Source organism: Somniosus microcephalus, chromosome 3, assembly GCF_052327205.1.
Source record: "Somniosus microcephalus isolate GS21.2 chromosome 3, FLI_Smic_1.0, whole genome shotgun sequence".
Classification (NCBI taxonomy): Eukaryota; Metazoa; Chordata; class Chondrichthyes; order Squaliformes; family Somniosidae; genus Somniosus; species Somniosus microcephalus.
In genome coordinates, this window is record NC_140989.1 from 313799590 (window position 1) to 313815220 (window position 15631).

The 15631-nt window shown below is 42.3% G+C and overlaps 1 protein-coding gene across 4 annotated transcripts in view; it reads left to right on the forward strand.

Moving 5' to 3' along the window:
- Nucleotides 1–15631, forward strand: part of ipo13b (importin 13b) — a 220332-nt gene that overhangs the window by 118703 nt on the left and 85998 nt on the right. For all 4 annotated transcript variants that reach the window (XM_085982981.1, XM_085982980.1, XM_085982978.1 and 1 more), the window contains 4 exons: nt 1690–1856; nt 3968–4088; nt 9315–9462; nt 14719–14900. In XM_085982981.1, the coding sequence (XP_085839107.1) occupies nt 1690–1856; nt 3968–4088; nt 9315–9462; nt 14719–14900 (618 nt within the window). The remainder of the gene's footprint in view (nt 1–1689; nt 1857–3967; nt 4089–9314; nt 9463–14718; nt 14901–15631) is intronic.

Consider the following 15631-nt stretch of genomic DNA (forward strand, 5'->3'; position numbering starts at 1 on the left):
CTGATGATACCCAGCGCTACCTCTCCTCCACCTCTCTCGAACCCTCCGCCGTCTCTATACTATCAGATTGCTTGTCTGACATCCAGCACTGGATGAGTAGAAATTTCCTCCAATTAAATATCAACAACCAAAGCCATTGTCTCCGGTAAATGCCACAAACTCCGTTCCCTTTCCACTGATTCGATCTCTTTCCCTGGCATCTTTCTAAGGCTGGCCAAGTCTGTACATAACCCTGGTGTCATATTTGATCACAAATTTAACTTCCTACCTCGTATCCATTATTACTAAGACCTTCGTAAGATTTTCACCGTCGTAATATTGCCCATCTCCACCCTTACCTCAACTTATCTGCTGCGGAAACCCTCATCCATGCCTGTATAACTTCTAGACTTGACTATTCCAATGCACTCCTGGTTGGCCTCCCTAGTTCTACCCTCTATAAATTTGAGGTCATCCAAAACTCTGCTGCCCGTGTGCTAACTTGCACCAAGTCCCATTCACCCATCTCCCCTGTGCTTGCTGACCCACAGTGGCTCCCAGTTAAGCAATGCCTCGATTTTAAAATTCTCATCCTTGTTTTCAAATCCCTCCATGGCCTCACCCCTCAAACAACAAAAACAACAACTTATATTTATCTAGCTAAATGTCCCCAGGTGCTTCATAGGAGAGTTATCGAACAAAATTTGACACCGAACCACATAAGAGGTTATATTGGGGCAGATGACCAAAAGCTTGGTCAAAGAAGTAGGTTTTCAGGAGCATCTTGAAGGAGGATAGAGAGGTAAAGAAGTTTAGGGAAGAAATTCCAGAGCTTAGGGTCTTGGCAGCTGAAGGCACGGCCGCCAATTGTGGAGCAATTAAAATTGGGGTATGCGAGAGGCCAGAATTGGAACTGTGCAGATATCTCGGCAGGTTGTAGGGCTAGAGGAGGATACTGCGATAGGGAGAGACGAGGCCAAGGAGGGATTTGAAACAAGAATGAGAATTTTTAAATATTAAAATTGTAAAGTACGTACAGCACAAGTTCACCAGGATGATTCCAGGCATGGAAAACTATAGGTATATCCGGGTTTGAAAACTTTTTACATAAGGAATGGCAGGTTCAAACACTCGTCCTACAAACTGGATGGCACAGCACCTTGGAAGTGCTGCACCACACAACTCTGCATATATTATGTAAAATAATAGAGCTGGGAGGGGTGAATTAGACGATTCCTTTGTTTGAAGTTTGCATTTTCACACACAAATTTTCAATTCATCCATGATCGACCAATCCCAAGCCATGCTATAACTAAATATTTTATCAGCAAGTCTGTTGAGTTTCTTTGTACACCTAAGGATTCTCCACAATTTCAGAACACTGACTTTTTGACATTAATTTATGGGAATGTTTGCTTTGAGCTTTGATTTAAACTATAACTATATCTGTTCAAATGTCAAGAGTATAGTTCGCAGTAAAAAAAAGTTTTCTTTTAAATAGTGTGGTATGTTTCTGCATGTTTTTTAACTGGGGAATGGATTATAATTTCAGATATATAGCTAGGAATTTCCTCAGTGAAAACTGGAGGGAAATCCTTTTTTACTTTTTATGGGAAACATGTAAAACATCATCAACCCTGTAATACTTTTCACTCCATAATTTTAATAACTTCTTAACTCAAGTTTTTCCTTTTTTCGTCTGACATCTAGGATGACATAATGTCATTTGAAGCCGAGAAACAGGTGGTGTACCTACAGGTTTATCGTCCCGTTTACTTTCAATTAGTTGATGTTCTGCTGCACAAGGCCCAGTTCCCCTCTGATGAAGAATATTCTTCCTGGTCTTCTGATGAAAAAGAACAATTTAGGATATACAGGTGCGGAAGTAATGGATGTTTACTTTTAAAGAATTGTTCACAATGGAACAGTTTTTATTTGGCAGTTAATTGAGGTACCTATACTCCTGTAAGCTCCATGCTCTTTTCAGGGCTGCGTTTTTTATTTTAAAACTTCTTGATTGTTGAATAGCTGGTGATGGCACAAGGCAGGCGATGAACCACGTTGCAGTCCAGGGTATTGTGCCATCAAATGTCGTGGAAGACTGACTGATTTATGCTTCTGATTTTTCACTTGGTGAATTCCTGCTGTCACCTTTGTCATCAGGAGGAGGTCACCTTGTATACTTCCTATTATAAATTAGGGGAATGACCTAAAATAGGGAAAGAAGAGGTTTTTTTTGTGTTCATCGATGGCTCAGAGAGCCCGTTTGCATTGGTGAGTATCGATTGATCACCAATCTCTGAGTTGGCTGATCGCAGTTGGAGTGATGATCACAGTAGGGAACGCTATAATTGGCCTTACCCCAGGATAGTGGGGAACTCTTTAGGGTTTATGCTTCTGGTTATTGTGTAGTGACCTCTGCTAGAATTGGCATGTGAACAAGTGAGGACAGGATTGGGATTGGCTGTGGTTGATTAGCTGCTGACACTCACTGTGAACACTTAGAAATGCTAAATACTATTGGGGAGAAATATTGAAAGGTTTTCAATAGCCATCGAACTTGTCTAAGAAAGAAATCAATCGATTAAGAAAGGGATGGAGAAAAATGATTTTCTTTATATTGGCTTAGTTAGAGCTGGTTGTGCTCACCTCTGAGTCCGAAGGTTGTGGGTTCAAGTCCCACTCCAGGACTTGAGCACGTAATCTAGGCTAATACTTTAGCGCAGTACTGAAATAAACAATAAATAAAGAAGTACTGCATTGCCAGAGGTCCTGTCCTTTGAATGAGCTGTAAAACAGAGATCCTGTCTGCTTGCTGAGGTGGATATAAAAGATCCCATGGCACTGTTCGAGGAAGAGCAGAGCAGTTCTGCTAGTATCCTAACCAACGCATCCTCAATGAACATCACCAAGGCAAATTATCTGGTCATTTATCTGTTTGCTGTGCAGAAATTATCTGCCATGTTTGCCTACGTAGCAACAAGGACTACACTTCAAAAGCAATTCATTGGCTGTGAAGTGCTTTTGAACATCCTGAAGATGTGAAAGGTGCCATGTAATTGCAAGATTGTTCTTATGTTCTTTTCAGCAATATATAGGAAGAAATTTCTGTGTTTCAAGCTAAAACACTGGTAAAATTATTTAAAATTTGTCCAGTTAATCCTGATTGCAAACTTGGTGAGTCTGTCAAATGATCTAATCAGGGAGGGTTCTTAACTGCTAAGTCAAATTCTTCTTAAATTCCATTCGAACTTAACACACAGCTATGCTGATGGGTTTATAGTGAAGAGTTTGAAATGAGTACATTTTACTGTGTATACACTCAGCAAGTAGTTCTAGATAATTGATAGCTGTTCCATTCTATTGGTACAGTAAAGAATTATGATTCTGTTTTTAAACCATTAATGGGATTTTCAGTTATACTGTCAGCTGTGGCTCAGTTGGTAGCACACTTGGCCTCGGAGTCAGAAGGTTGTGGGTTCAAGTCTCACTCCAGGGACTTGAGCACATAAAGCTAGGCTGACACTCCAGTGCAGTGCTGAGGGAGTGCTGCACTGTCGGAGGTGCCGTCTTTCTGATGAGATGTTAAACTGAGGCCTCGTCTGCTCTCTTAGGCAGACATAAAAGATCCCCTGGCACTATTTCGAAGAGGAGCAGGGGAGTTATCCCCGGTGTCCTGACCAATATTTATCCCTCAACCAACATAAAAACAGATTATCTGGTCATTATCACATTGCTGTTTGTGGGACCTTGCTGTGTGCAAATTGGCTGCTGCATTTCCCACATTACAACAATGACTCCACTTCAAAAAGTACTTCATTGACTGTAAAGCGCTTTGAGACGTCCAGCAGTCGTGAAAGGCGCTATATAAATGCAAGTCTTTTTTTCTTTTTTGTATTGTTAAAATGTTTCTATCTAATTTGGTTGCAAATGTGTTATAGTTTTGCACTAATGTTTATTTCAAAAAAATTGTATTTTTCCTTGCCAGGGTTGATATCTCTGATACGCTGATGTATGTATATGAGATGCTGGGAGCTGAATTGCTAAGTAATCTGTATGACAAATTAGGAAGACTTTTAACTAACACTGAGCAACCAACCTCATGGCAGGTGAGTACTGTACTACATTGCTGCACTACTGTGCTGAGAGTTAACATTAAATATTTATGTTCATTTCATTAAAAATATTGGGGGAGAAATTCGGTTTCGCCCCGTTTGGGGTGCAGTTATCGGCCGTGCGCAAAGTTTAACACCTGGCGCTAATTATCGCCTCCGACTGCAAACTTGGCTTCTATCACCCCTGGAGGTGATTGGCGTGCTAAATCAGGCACTACACACCTCTCCAAGGCGCGAACGCCGAGCAGCGAGGCGCTACCTCAAAGCACTGGCGAACCTCATATGATGTCAGTCAGCAATGGAACATAGACACACTGGCACTGGCCAGTTCTTAAAGGGGAGGGTCGATTTTGCTCTCCATCCACACCCTGCTCATTGCAGCCTTGAATCTTGGCCTGGAGAGACCTGTACATCAAATCTGCTGGAAAGAACAATGGAGAGACCCAGGGAAAGAGCTGAGAGTGCAGCCCCCATAGTCTCTTCTAAATCGATGCAAGGAAGGTCAAATCAAAATGAACCTGCAAAGTGCTGCTCAGTACCCAAAACTCCTTCACACAGCGTTGAATCTCTCCAGAAGTCTCTCTCTCAATGCGTAGTGCAAAAATGTCGCCGACCAAAAAAGGCAGGAAGCAGTCACCTTTAAATAGCGCTCCCCCAGTCCCTACCCGACTGCAAAACGCTCCCCTCAACCTGTCGTTGCTAGCGGCAGGCGGTAAGGCAGGGGGCGTCACTCAATATCCGGTCCAGGGTGCTACCGGGGCGTTGCACACTTGACTGACGTCACGATCTGCGGGTGCAGGAGATCATGGCGGTAGTGTTTAGCGCCGCCACAAAATATCTGGTCAATTTCACGAGCGGCGCAAACATCGCCCCGTCCGGAGCTAGTTGCTTTGTGCCCCATTAGCAACCAAATTTTTCACCCATAGTATTTAATCTACAAGCGTGCTGAATAGTTTTTTATAGGAATTCGGAATAAACACTATCCAGATACGTTTCATCACTAAGGTTGGTATTCTGATGACTTCTATAAATTGTGCCAATTAAGAAATATGCTCCCTATATTTAGAGGATATAAAAACATGAGGTTTATATCTAAGTTTTCTAGTACTTGCAGTCATTGAAGTGGTGTACAGGATTTTAGAGCAAACTAAAAATCCACTGCCAGTTGAACAGTTTTTTTTCAGTTGTTAAAAAGGATTAACTATTGTAAATTGCTGTTTACCAAAAGTCTACACTTTTGCATAAAATATTGTGGTTTTAATGAGCATCATGTGCAATGTTTCATTAAGTCTTAATTTGAAGGTTTGACTGTCGAAGTTGTTTACTCAAGTGCTTGCCTGATTCTTTTGTTTTAAAAGCAAAAAATAAAACTGTCTTTTGTACAAAATGAATTGATGTCCTGAGCCAGAAAGAAAATTAATGGAAGCTTCAGAGTGGTGGAGGGTACGGTAGCATAGTGGTTATGTTACTGGACTTGTAATCCAGAGGCCGGACTAATGATCCGGAGATGTGTGTTCAAATCCCACTACGGCAGTTGGGGAATTTAAATTCAGTTAATTAAATAAATCTGAAATAAAAAGCTAGTAATAAAAGGAGCATGAAACTACTGGATTGTCGTAAAAACTCAGTCAATGTGGTTGACTCTTGACTTCCCTTTGAAATGGCCACTCAGTCGTCGCTACTATAATCACGGACTACAGCGTTTAAGGCGGCTGCTCACTACCACCTTCTCGAGGGCAGCTAGGACCTTGCCAGTGACATCAACATCCTGTGAATGAATAAAAAAAGTTCAGTTCTCCAGTCTGATCCATCAACTGTGCTGTTTTCATCAGTCCCCCAGCATTTAATGGCACCAAGTCTGACAAGACCTATGTGCAAGGGACTGTCATCACCTCACTGTTTCACACTGATTGACTATACAAAATGTCTTGTCATGTGTTCTTGTTACCTTCATTTATTGTTTTTATTTATTCTCTGAATGTGGGAGTCACTGGCAAGACTGGCATTTATTGCCCATCCCTAATTGTCCTTGAGAAGGTGGTGGTGGGCCTTTTCCTGACCCGTTACAGTCCGTGTGATGAACATGCTCCCAGAATACTGTTGGGTCCTGTTGACCCAGCGATAATGAAGAAACGGCGATGTATGTCCAAGTCAGGTGATGTGTGACTTGGAGGGGAACTTGGAGGTGATGGTGTTCCCATGCAGCTACTGCCCTGTCCGAGCTGGTGAAGGTTGCAGGTTTGGGGGTGCTGCCGAAGAAGTCTTGGCGAGTTGCTACAATGCATCCTGCAGATAGTATACGCTCTAGCCACTATGCGCTGGTGGTGGAGGGAGTGGACGTTTCAGCCAGTGGATGGGGTGCCGATCAAGCAGACTGCTTTGTCCTGGTGTATCTTTAGATAGTGTCGAGCTTCTTAAGTGTTGCTGGAGCTTCACCCATCCAAGCAAGTAGAAGGTATTCCATCACACTCTTGACACCACCACAAGTGTGGCATCAAGGAGCCCTAGTAAAATTGAAGTCCGTGGGAATAGGGGAGAACTCTCCACTGGCTGGTGTCATACCAAGCATTAAGGAAGGTATTTGTGGTTGTTGGAGGCCAATCATCACAGCCCCAGGACATCGCTGCAGGAGTTCCTCAGGGCAGTGCCCTAGGCCCGACCATCTTCAGCTGCTTCATCAATGACCTTCCCTCCATTATAAGGTCAGACGTGGGCATGTTTGCTGATGATTGCACAGTGTTCATTTCCATTCGCAACTCCTTAATGAAGCAGTCCATGCCTGCATGCAGCAAGACCTGGACGACATTCAGGCTTGGGCTGATAAGTGGCAGGTAACATTCGCGCCACACAAGTGCCAGGAAATGACTATTTCCAATAACCGAGAGTCTAACCACCTCCCCTTGACGTTCAAGGGCATTACCATCGCCAAATCCCCCACCGTCAACATCCTAGGGGTCACCATTGACCAGAAACATAACTGGACCAGCCACATAAATACTGTGGCTACAAGTGCAGCTCAGAGGCTGTGTATTCTGCGGCGAGTGTCTCACCTTCTGACTCTCCAAAGCCTTTCCTCCATCTACAAGGCACAAGTCAGGAGCATGATGGAATACTTTCTACTTGCCTGGATGAGTGCAGCTCCAACAACACTCGAAGCTCAACATCATCCAGGACAAAGCAACCCAGTTTATTGGTACCCCATCCACCACCTTAAACATTCACTCCCTCCACCACCAGCGCACTGTGGCTACAGTGTGTACCATCTACAAGATGCACTGCAGCAACTTGCCAAGGCTCCTTCGACAGTACCTTCCAAACCCGCGACCTCTACCACCTAGAAGAACAAGGGCAGCAGGCGCATGGGAACAGCATCACCTCCAAGTTCCCTCCAAGCCACACACCATCCTGACTTGGAAATATATCGCCGTTCCTTCATCGCTGGGTCAAAATCCTGACACACACTCCCTAACAGCACTATGGGAGTACCTTCACCGCAGGGACTGTATCAGTTCGAGAAGGCGGCTCACCACCACTTTCTCACAGGCAATTAGGGATGGGCAATAAATGCTGGCCTTGCCAGTGACGCCCACATCCCAGGAACAAATAAAAAAAAAAAAAACTTGTGCCTTGTAGGTGGTAGAGAGGCTTTGGGGAGTCGGGAGGCGAGCCACTCGCCATAAAATACCCAATCTCTGATCACCTCCATTATCCATGGTATTTATGTAGCTGGTCCAGTTCCGTTTCTGGTCAATGATAACCCCATGGAAGTTGATGGGGGTGGGAGGGGTGTGGGAACTCGGTGATGGGAATGTCATTGAATGTCATGGGGAGGTGGTTATGCTTTCTCTTGTTGGAGATGGTCATTACCTGACACTTGTGTGGCACAAACATTACTTGCCATTAAGAACGTTTCATGCCATTTATCAGCCAAGCCTGGGTGTTGTCCGGGACTTGCTGTGTGCAAGCTTAGACTGCTTTGTTATCTGAGACATTGCGAATGGCGCTGAACACTGCAGTCATCAACAACCTCGCGTCTGGCCTTATGATAAAGGGTAGATCATTGATAAAGCAGTTAAAAGAAATAGTTGAGCCTAGGACGCTGCCCTAAGAGACTCCTGCAGCAATATCCTGATACTGAAATGATTGGTCTCAAGTACTTCAGCACTACAGCTGGGATATTGTTGGGGCCTGTAGCCTTGGCTGTGTCCAGTGCGCACAGCCATTCCTTTTTGTCACATGGAACGAATCGAATTGGCGAAGGCAGAGAAGGATCATCACTCGGCACTTCTGGCTGAAGATGGTTGCGAACATTTCTGCCTTGTCTTTTGCACTTGTGTGCTGAGCTCTGCCGTCATCGAGGATGGGGATGTTCATGGAGCCGCCTCCTCCTATTAGTTGTGTAATTGTCCGCCACTATTTGTGACTGGATGTGGCGGGACTAAAAAGCTTTGACCTGATCCATTCGTTGTGGGATCGCGTAGTTCTGTATATAGAATGCTGCTTAAAAAAGAAAGACGTGCATTTATGTAGTGTCTTTCACGACCTCCGGACCTCCCAAAGCATTTTACAGCCAATGAAGTACTTTTGAAGTGCAGTCACTGTTGTAATGTAGGAAACATTCAGCAGCATGTAGTCCTGTGTTGTAGCTTTACCAGGTTGGCATACCCTGTGCAGCAGTAGTTACAGATTGCCACTAACCTGATTCTATATAAAATGGTTCATTTTATTATTCTAGCTTTAATATATATGAAAATTGAGAGTTTGGACCCTCCATATGAGCAAGTCACTTCAGAATAGTATAGCAATGTTCTCATTTCAATGCAGTGACTTTACCTGGTAATTACCAGGTGAAAATCTTCTCATCTGATATATTTATTTGAATAACTGGAAGCTTAAAAACAATTGGATATTTTGAATCTAAAAGAATGAAAGGCAGATGTAAGGTACACACAAAATACAACGTCAGCTTAAGAATCTTCTTGCAATTTTACTGATGTAATCATTCCTCTAAAATGGCAAATCATTCAGTATTGGCAGTGCAAAGTAGATGGTCATTGACTGTTTTGTATGTTTGTGGGACTAAGGGTGCATCATTTCTTTGGATATTTTTCCAAAAAAAGGCATTGGTTTCATGAGCATAGCAAGATTTTTTCTTAAAATTGGAAAATGCAAGTGTTGATGCATTGTATAACTTTTTTTTCTCTTTCTCCCTCTGTTTAGCACATTGAAGCTTGTTTGTATGGGTTTCAGTCCATTGCAGAAACCAATGATGTCAACTATTCCGATGTTATTCCTGGCTTGATTGGACTTATCCCAAGGATAAACATCAGCAACGTGCAGCTAGCTGACACTGTGATGTTTACTATAGGTAAATGGCTTTGCTTTGGTGAAGATATTTCTTAGTGAGACAGCTATTCTTAATATAGAGCTAGGGTTTGACTGCTGTGAATCTAAGGATGCCCCAGTGAAGTAAGTCGGTACCTCTGACAGTGCAGCACTCTCTCAGTAGTGCATGCAAGTCTCTACATAGATTACATGTTCAAGTCTCTGAAGTGGAGCTTGAACGCATGACCTTCTGCTTTAGGGGAGAGCGCTATCACTGAGACAAGACTGATACTCTATGGTGTTGAAATAGCTAAGGATGAAGTTTAGAGATCATTAGGTTTTAATAGACTCAATTTTCAACATGAGTAATCACTGTTGAGCAGTAATCAACAAAACAAAGAGAATGCTGAACTATAAAGCAGAAACCCTAGAGTATAAATTTGAGGAAGTCATGCTCAAACTGACTAGATCTATGTACTGTGCCCAGTTCAGGTCACCGAGACATATGAGAAACTTTAGGCTCTGGAATCTGTTCAGAGAAGTGCCATAATGAATTCCCAGTGTCAGATGACTAAGTTATGAGGAATAATTGAAGAAATTTGGGCTTTTCAGTCTTGAAAAGAGGAGACTTGTGACGGAATGGTCTAGAAAGGTAGATTGGGAACGCTACTTCAAACTAAATCGAAACAGTACGACAAGAAGACACTATTACTGAAACTAATAAAAAGTAAGTTTAGGACTGATATTCGGAACTTCCTCATACAAAGAATGTTCAACTCGTGGAATGAATTTCCAGATGAGGTAGTGGATGGACAACCTGTGGAATTATTTTAAGAAGTAGTTGGGCGCTGTTATGGGTAGGACTTGGGGTATTTCTGAATGGATGAGGTAAGATGGGCCAAATGATTTTGCTCATCTTTATCTCTTATGACCATGTAATAGCAGATATGGACAGTCCGTGTATATTGATGAGGTTGTGGCTAAGGTATGTGGCTGAGGACAATTCACTTGACATCTGGCAGTGCTTGATGCTTATGTGAGCATTCAATGTGACAATCACCTTAATTGATAAAAGTACCACTAAGTGGTTAACTTGTAATCGTATTTTGATTCTGTGTGAAATGGGACTGATGATTTACTCTTGATCAATATTAACTGAAACTTCTGCTTTACAAACTTAAGTTTTGGTCCTGGCAAAAGCTCCATTACAATTTGAAAAGGCATTCAGACTTTAAGGTGAAGTATTCTGGCCGTTTCTCATCGTTTTGTGATGAAGTTTGATCGTTGTCTGTTTTTTGGCAAACTGTATGTTACATGTACATAGTGGCCCTGAGTTTGCGGTCAGCGGCAAAGCAGAGGTGTTCGCCGCTGTCCCCGAGGTAAGCTTCGCGCAAAGATCTCGCAATCTCTGTGGCGAGAATTTCGGGTTTACCAATGCGTAATTGAAATCAGTGGAAGTTAATGGGGATTTCCAGCGAAGAGCTGCTGTGATGTCAACAAGTTGTCTAAGCGGCTAATCAAACGCAGTATTTTCAGACAGTGGACCAGGAAGTGGGTAAGCTCCTTTGATTCTAACTTTTTTAAAATGTTACAGGTAAAGGGAAAACTAAAAGATGTAAAGCGATTAAACCAGGAGAGAGAAATAAGAAACGTGTGAGTAAAACATTAGAGCTGAAGGACAGGTTAAGGTGTGTGGCCCAAATAAACGTTCTTTATACAAATGCACAGAGTTTAAGGAACAAATTGAATGAACTGCAGGTGCAAATTCAACTTTGAGGATATGACATGGTCGCCATTACTGAGACATGACTGCAAGACGGTCAGGACTGGGAACTAAATATACCAGGTTATAAGGTCTACAAGAAAGATAGGGACATGGTAGAGGGGGAGGAATAGCCTTAGTAATTAAGGATGAAATCACTTCAATGATAATAGAGGATATAACGAGAGGTAAGCAGGCAATGGAGACTTTATGGGTAGAATTAAGAAATAGGAAAGGATTTAAGACTATAGTGGGAGTTGTGTTTAGGTCCCCTGGTAGCAGTTGTGAAGTAGTAGATTGTATAAATGCAGAGATTAGACAAGCATGTAACAAAGACAGAGTGGTTTTAATAGGGGATTTTAACTTTCATATAGCTTGGGATAAGCAGACTAGCACCTGTCAGAAAGGTAGTGAATTTCTTTTGTGCCCGGGATAGTTTTCTGCAACAATACGTCCTAGAGGCAACAAGGGGGCATGCCATATTAGATTTAGTAACGAGTAATGAGCCCGATTTAGTTAACTGCCTAACGGTGCGTGAACATTTATCTAATAGCGATCATAACATGATCGAGTTCAAAGTAGTGTTTGAAAGGGAGAAACGTGAAACAGCTACTAAGATTCTAGATTTAGGTGATGCGATGAGACAGACTGTCCGCAGTAAACTGGGAAAATCTGTAAATAGGTAAAATGACAGAAGATCAGTGGGAAGCATTCAAACAAGAATTTAATGTGATACAGAACCGGTTTATACCCCTAAAGGGCAAGAACTCTACATGCCAAAAAAAAAAAGTCATGCCATCAAGAGGTAAGAGACAACATAAAACTAAAAGAAAAAGCATGCAAAAGTGCAATAAATAGCATGGATCCTGGTGAATGGGCAAGATACAAAGAACAGCAAAGGGTGACAAAACAGATAGTAAGAGCTACAAAACAGAGTATGAAAAGAAACTTGCAAGGGATATCAAAATCAACACATTTTTTACAATTATATTAGGAAAAAGAGGATGTTCAGGAGCAATGTTTGCCCCTTAAAAACTGAAAGCAGTAATATTGTCAGTAACAATGGGGAAATGGTGAACACGTTGAATAATTATTTTGTCAGTATTTACAGAAGAGGATAGCAGGCCAGAAATCCCAAGGAAACTAATATTGAATCCGGGACAGGGACTCGCCAAAATTAATGTAAGCAAAATAACAGTAATTAAGAAAATAATGGCACTAAAGAGTGACATCCCCAGGACCAGATGGTTTCCATCCCAGGATTTTAAAGGAAGTAGGTGAGCCCATTGCAGATGCCCTAACTATAATCTTCCAAAGTTCTCTCGATTCAGGAACCGTCCCTTTTTAGATTGGAAAATTGTGTATGTCACTCTGCTATTTAAGAATGGTGAGAGGGAAACCAGGGAATTATAGACCAGTTAGCCTAACATCTGTTGACAGGAAATTACTAAAGTCTATAATTCAGGATAGGGTGACTGAACACCTTGAAAATTTTCAGCTGATCAGAGAGAGCCAGCATAGATTTGTAAAGGGTAGGTCATACCTGACAAACCTGATTGAATTTTTTGAAGAAGTGATTAAAGTAGTGGACAGGGGAATGTCTATGGGTGTGAAGTCCCTCATAAAAGACTGTTAACTAAAGTTGAAGCCCATGGAATTGAAGGCAAGTTATTGACCTGGCTAGGAAATTGGCTGAGCGGCAGGAGACAGAGATAATGGGCAGGTACTCTAATTGGCAGAATGTGACTAGTGGTGTCCCGCAAGGATTTGTGTTGGGTCCTCAGCTATTCACAGTATTTATTAACGACTTAGACGATGGGATAGAAATTCACGTATCCAAATTTGCCAATGACACAAAGATAGGTGGCATTGTAATCAGTGTAGATGGAAGCTAAAAATTACAAAGTGATATTAATAGATTAAGCGAATGGGCAAAACTATGGCAAATGGATTGCAGTGTAGACAAATGAGGTCATCCACTTTGGACCTAAAAAGGATAGAACAAGGTACTTTCTAAATGGTGAAAAGCTTAAAATAGTGGAGGCCCAAAGAGACTTGGGGGTCCAGGTACACAGATCATTAAAATGTCATGAACAGGTACAGAAAATAATCAAAAAGGCTAATGGAATGCTGGCCTTTATATCTAGAGGACTAGAATACAAGAAGGCAGAAGTTATGCTTCAGCTATACAAAGCACTGGTTAGACCACACCTGGAGTACTGAGAGCAGTTCTGGGCACCACACTTTAGGAAGGATATATTGGCCTTGGTGGGAGTGCAGCGTAGGTTTACCAGAATGATACCCGGACTCCAAGGGTTAATTTACGAGGAGAGATTACACAGACTAGGGTTGTATTCCCTGGAATTTATAAGGTTAAGGGGAGATTTGATTGAAGTTTTCAGGATATTAAGGGGAACAGATAGGGTAGATAGAGAGAAACTATTTCCGCTGGTTGTTGAGTCTAGGACTAGAGGAGATAGTCCAAAAATTAGAGCCAGACCTTTCAGGAGTGAAATTAGGAAACACTTCTACACACGTGGTAGACGTTTGGAACACTCTTCCGCAAACGGCAATTGATGCTAGATCAATTGTTAATTTTAAATCTGAGTGATAGATTTTTGTTAACCAAAGGTATTAAGGGATAAAGGGCAAAGACAGGTATATGGAGTTAGGTCGCAGATCAGCCATGATCTCATTGAATGGCGGAACAGGCTCGAGGGCTAAAGGGCCTACTCCTGTTCCTTAGAGAGGAAAACAAAGATTGAGGCTCTCGCATGTGGAAAAAGGCAAACCTGAAATAAAGATGAACAAACTTTAAAAAACATTTTTTAACGTTTCTTAAAAATGTAAATTTTTAAAAAATGGATAAATTTGACATTGCACAAAATTAAAATTAGTTTTTCACGGCTCTAACCTTTGTTTAGCAGTCAATACGCTGTTAAAATCCCAGTTACGCTTAATCCTAAAGGGCCTAACTTTTAAAGTGGTATTTAACAGCATAATTACTGCGGAAGAGCCAAAGTTTTTCAGTTTCCATGATGTGATGGATTTCACTGATTGCTGGCTCTATGGGGGGTGGGGGTAGCGCAGCCTGTGGACGAGCAGTGAATGACAGACCACAACTTCAGGATTTCCGCATTAGGTTGCACTGCTCTAAATCCTGAAGTTGCCGTCGTCTCATAGGCGAAATGACAGCGAACACTGCCAGTTTGCCATCATCAGGACTGCAAATTCCGGGCCATTATATATCTGTAGGATAAACATGGCAAGTTTTTAGTTTGAAAATTACAGTGGACTAGATGACGGCTGTCATGTTAGGTGATCTCAGTTTTGGCCCTGGCCTTGGGGAGTTTTAGTTTTTCCAGATTAATTTTACGCAATTATAAAAATGACTTCCTTGTACCCCCTTTCCTGCTTAAAATCTGGAAATCAGTGTTCATGTGCTGGCTGCTCTTGAATGCCAATTTCTGTGCAGTTTCATAGTCACAAGTTCATGGCTGTAAATTTCTTTTTAACTGCTTCCAATCTTTTCTGCAGGTGCACTAGCTGAATGGTTGGCTGATCACCCAGTGATGATTAACAGTGTATTGCCATTGGTATTGCATGCTTTGGGCAACCCAGAGCTTTCCATATCCAGTGTTTCCACACTGAAGAAGATCTGTAGAGAATGCAAGTATGACCTACCTCCCTATGCTGCTAATATTGTGGCCGTTTCTCAGGTAATGATCATAGAGATTTAAAAACTATCTTTGCAGCAGCTTTTTACTGTATCTGCCCGTCTCCGCCTTTGCCTCAGCTCACCCGCTGCTAAAATCCCGATCCATGCGTTTGTTATCTCTAGACTTGACTATTCCAATGCACTCCTGGCTGGCCTCCCATGTTCAACCCTACGTAAATGTGAGGTCATCCAAAACTCGGTTGCCCGTGTCCTAACTCGCACCAAGTCCCGTTCACCCATTGCCCCTGTGCTCACTGACCTACATTGGCTCCTGGTTAAACAATGTCTCGATTTCAAAATTCTCATCCTTGTTTTCAAATCCCTCCATGGCCTCGCCCCACCCTATCTCTGTAATCTCCTCCAGCCCCACAACCCACCCCCCGAGATATCTGCGCTCCTCTAATTCTGCCCTCTTGAGCATCCCTGATTATAATCGCTCAACCATCGGTGGCTGTGCCTTCTGTTGCCTCGGCCCTAAGCTCTGGAATTCGCTGCCTAAACCTCTCCGCCTCGCCACCTCTCTTTCCTCCTTTAAGATGCTCCTTAAAACCTACCTCTTTGATCAAGCTTTTGGTCACCTGTCCTAATTTCTCCTTATGTGGCTCGGTGTCACATTTTTTGTCTTATTATACTCCTGTGAAGCGCCTTGGGATGTTTTACTACATTAAAGGTGCCATATAAATACAAGTTGTTGTTGTTGTAGAAGATTGAACTTAAAGTTCTTGTGCTGTC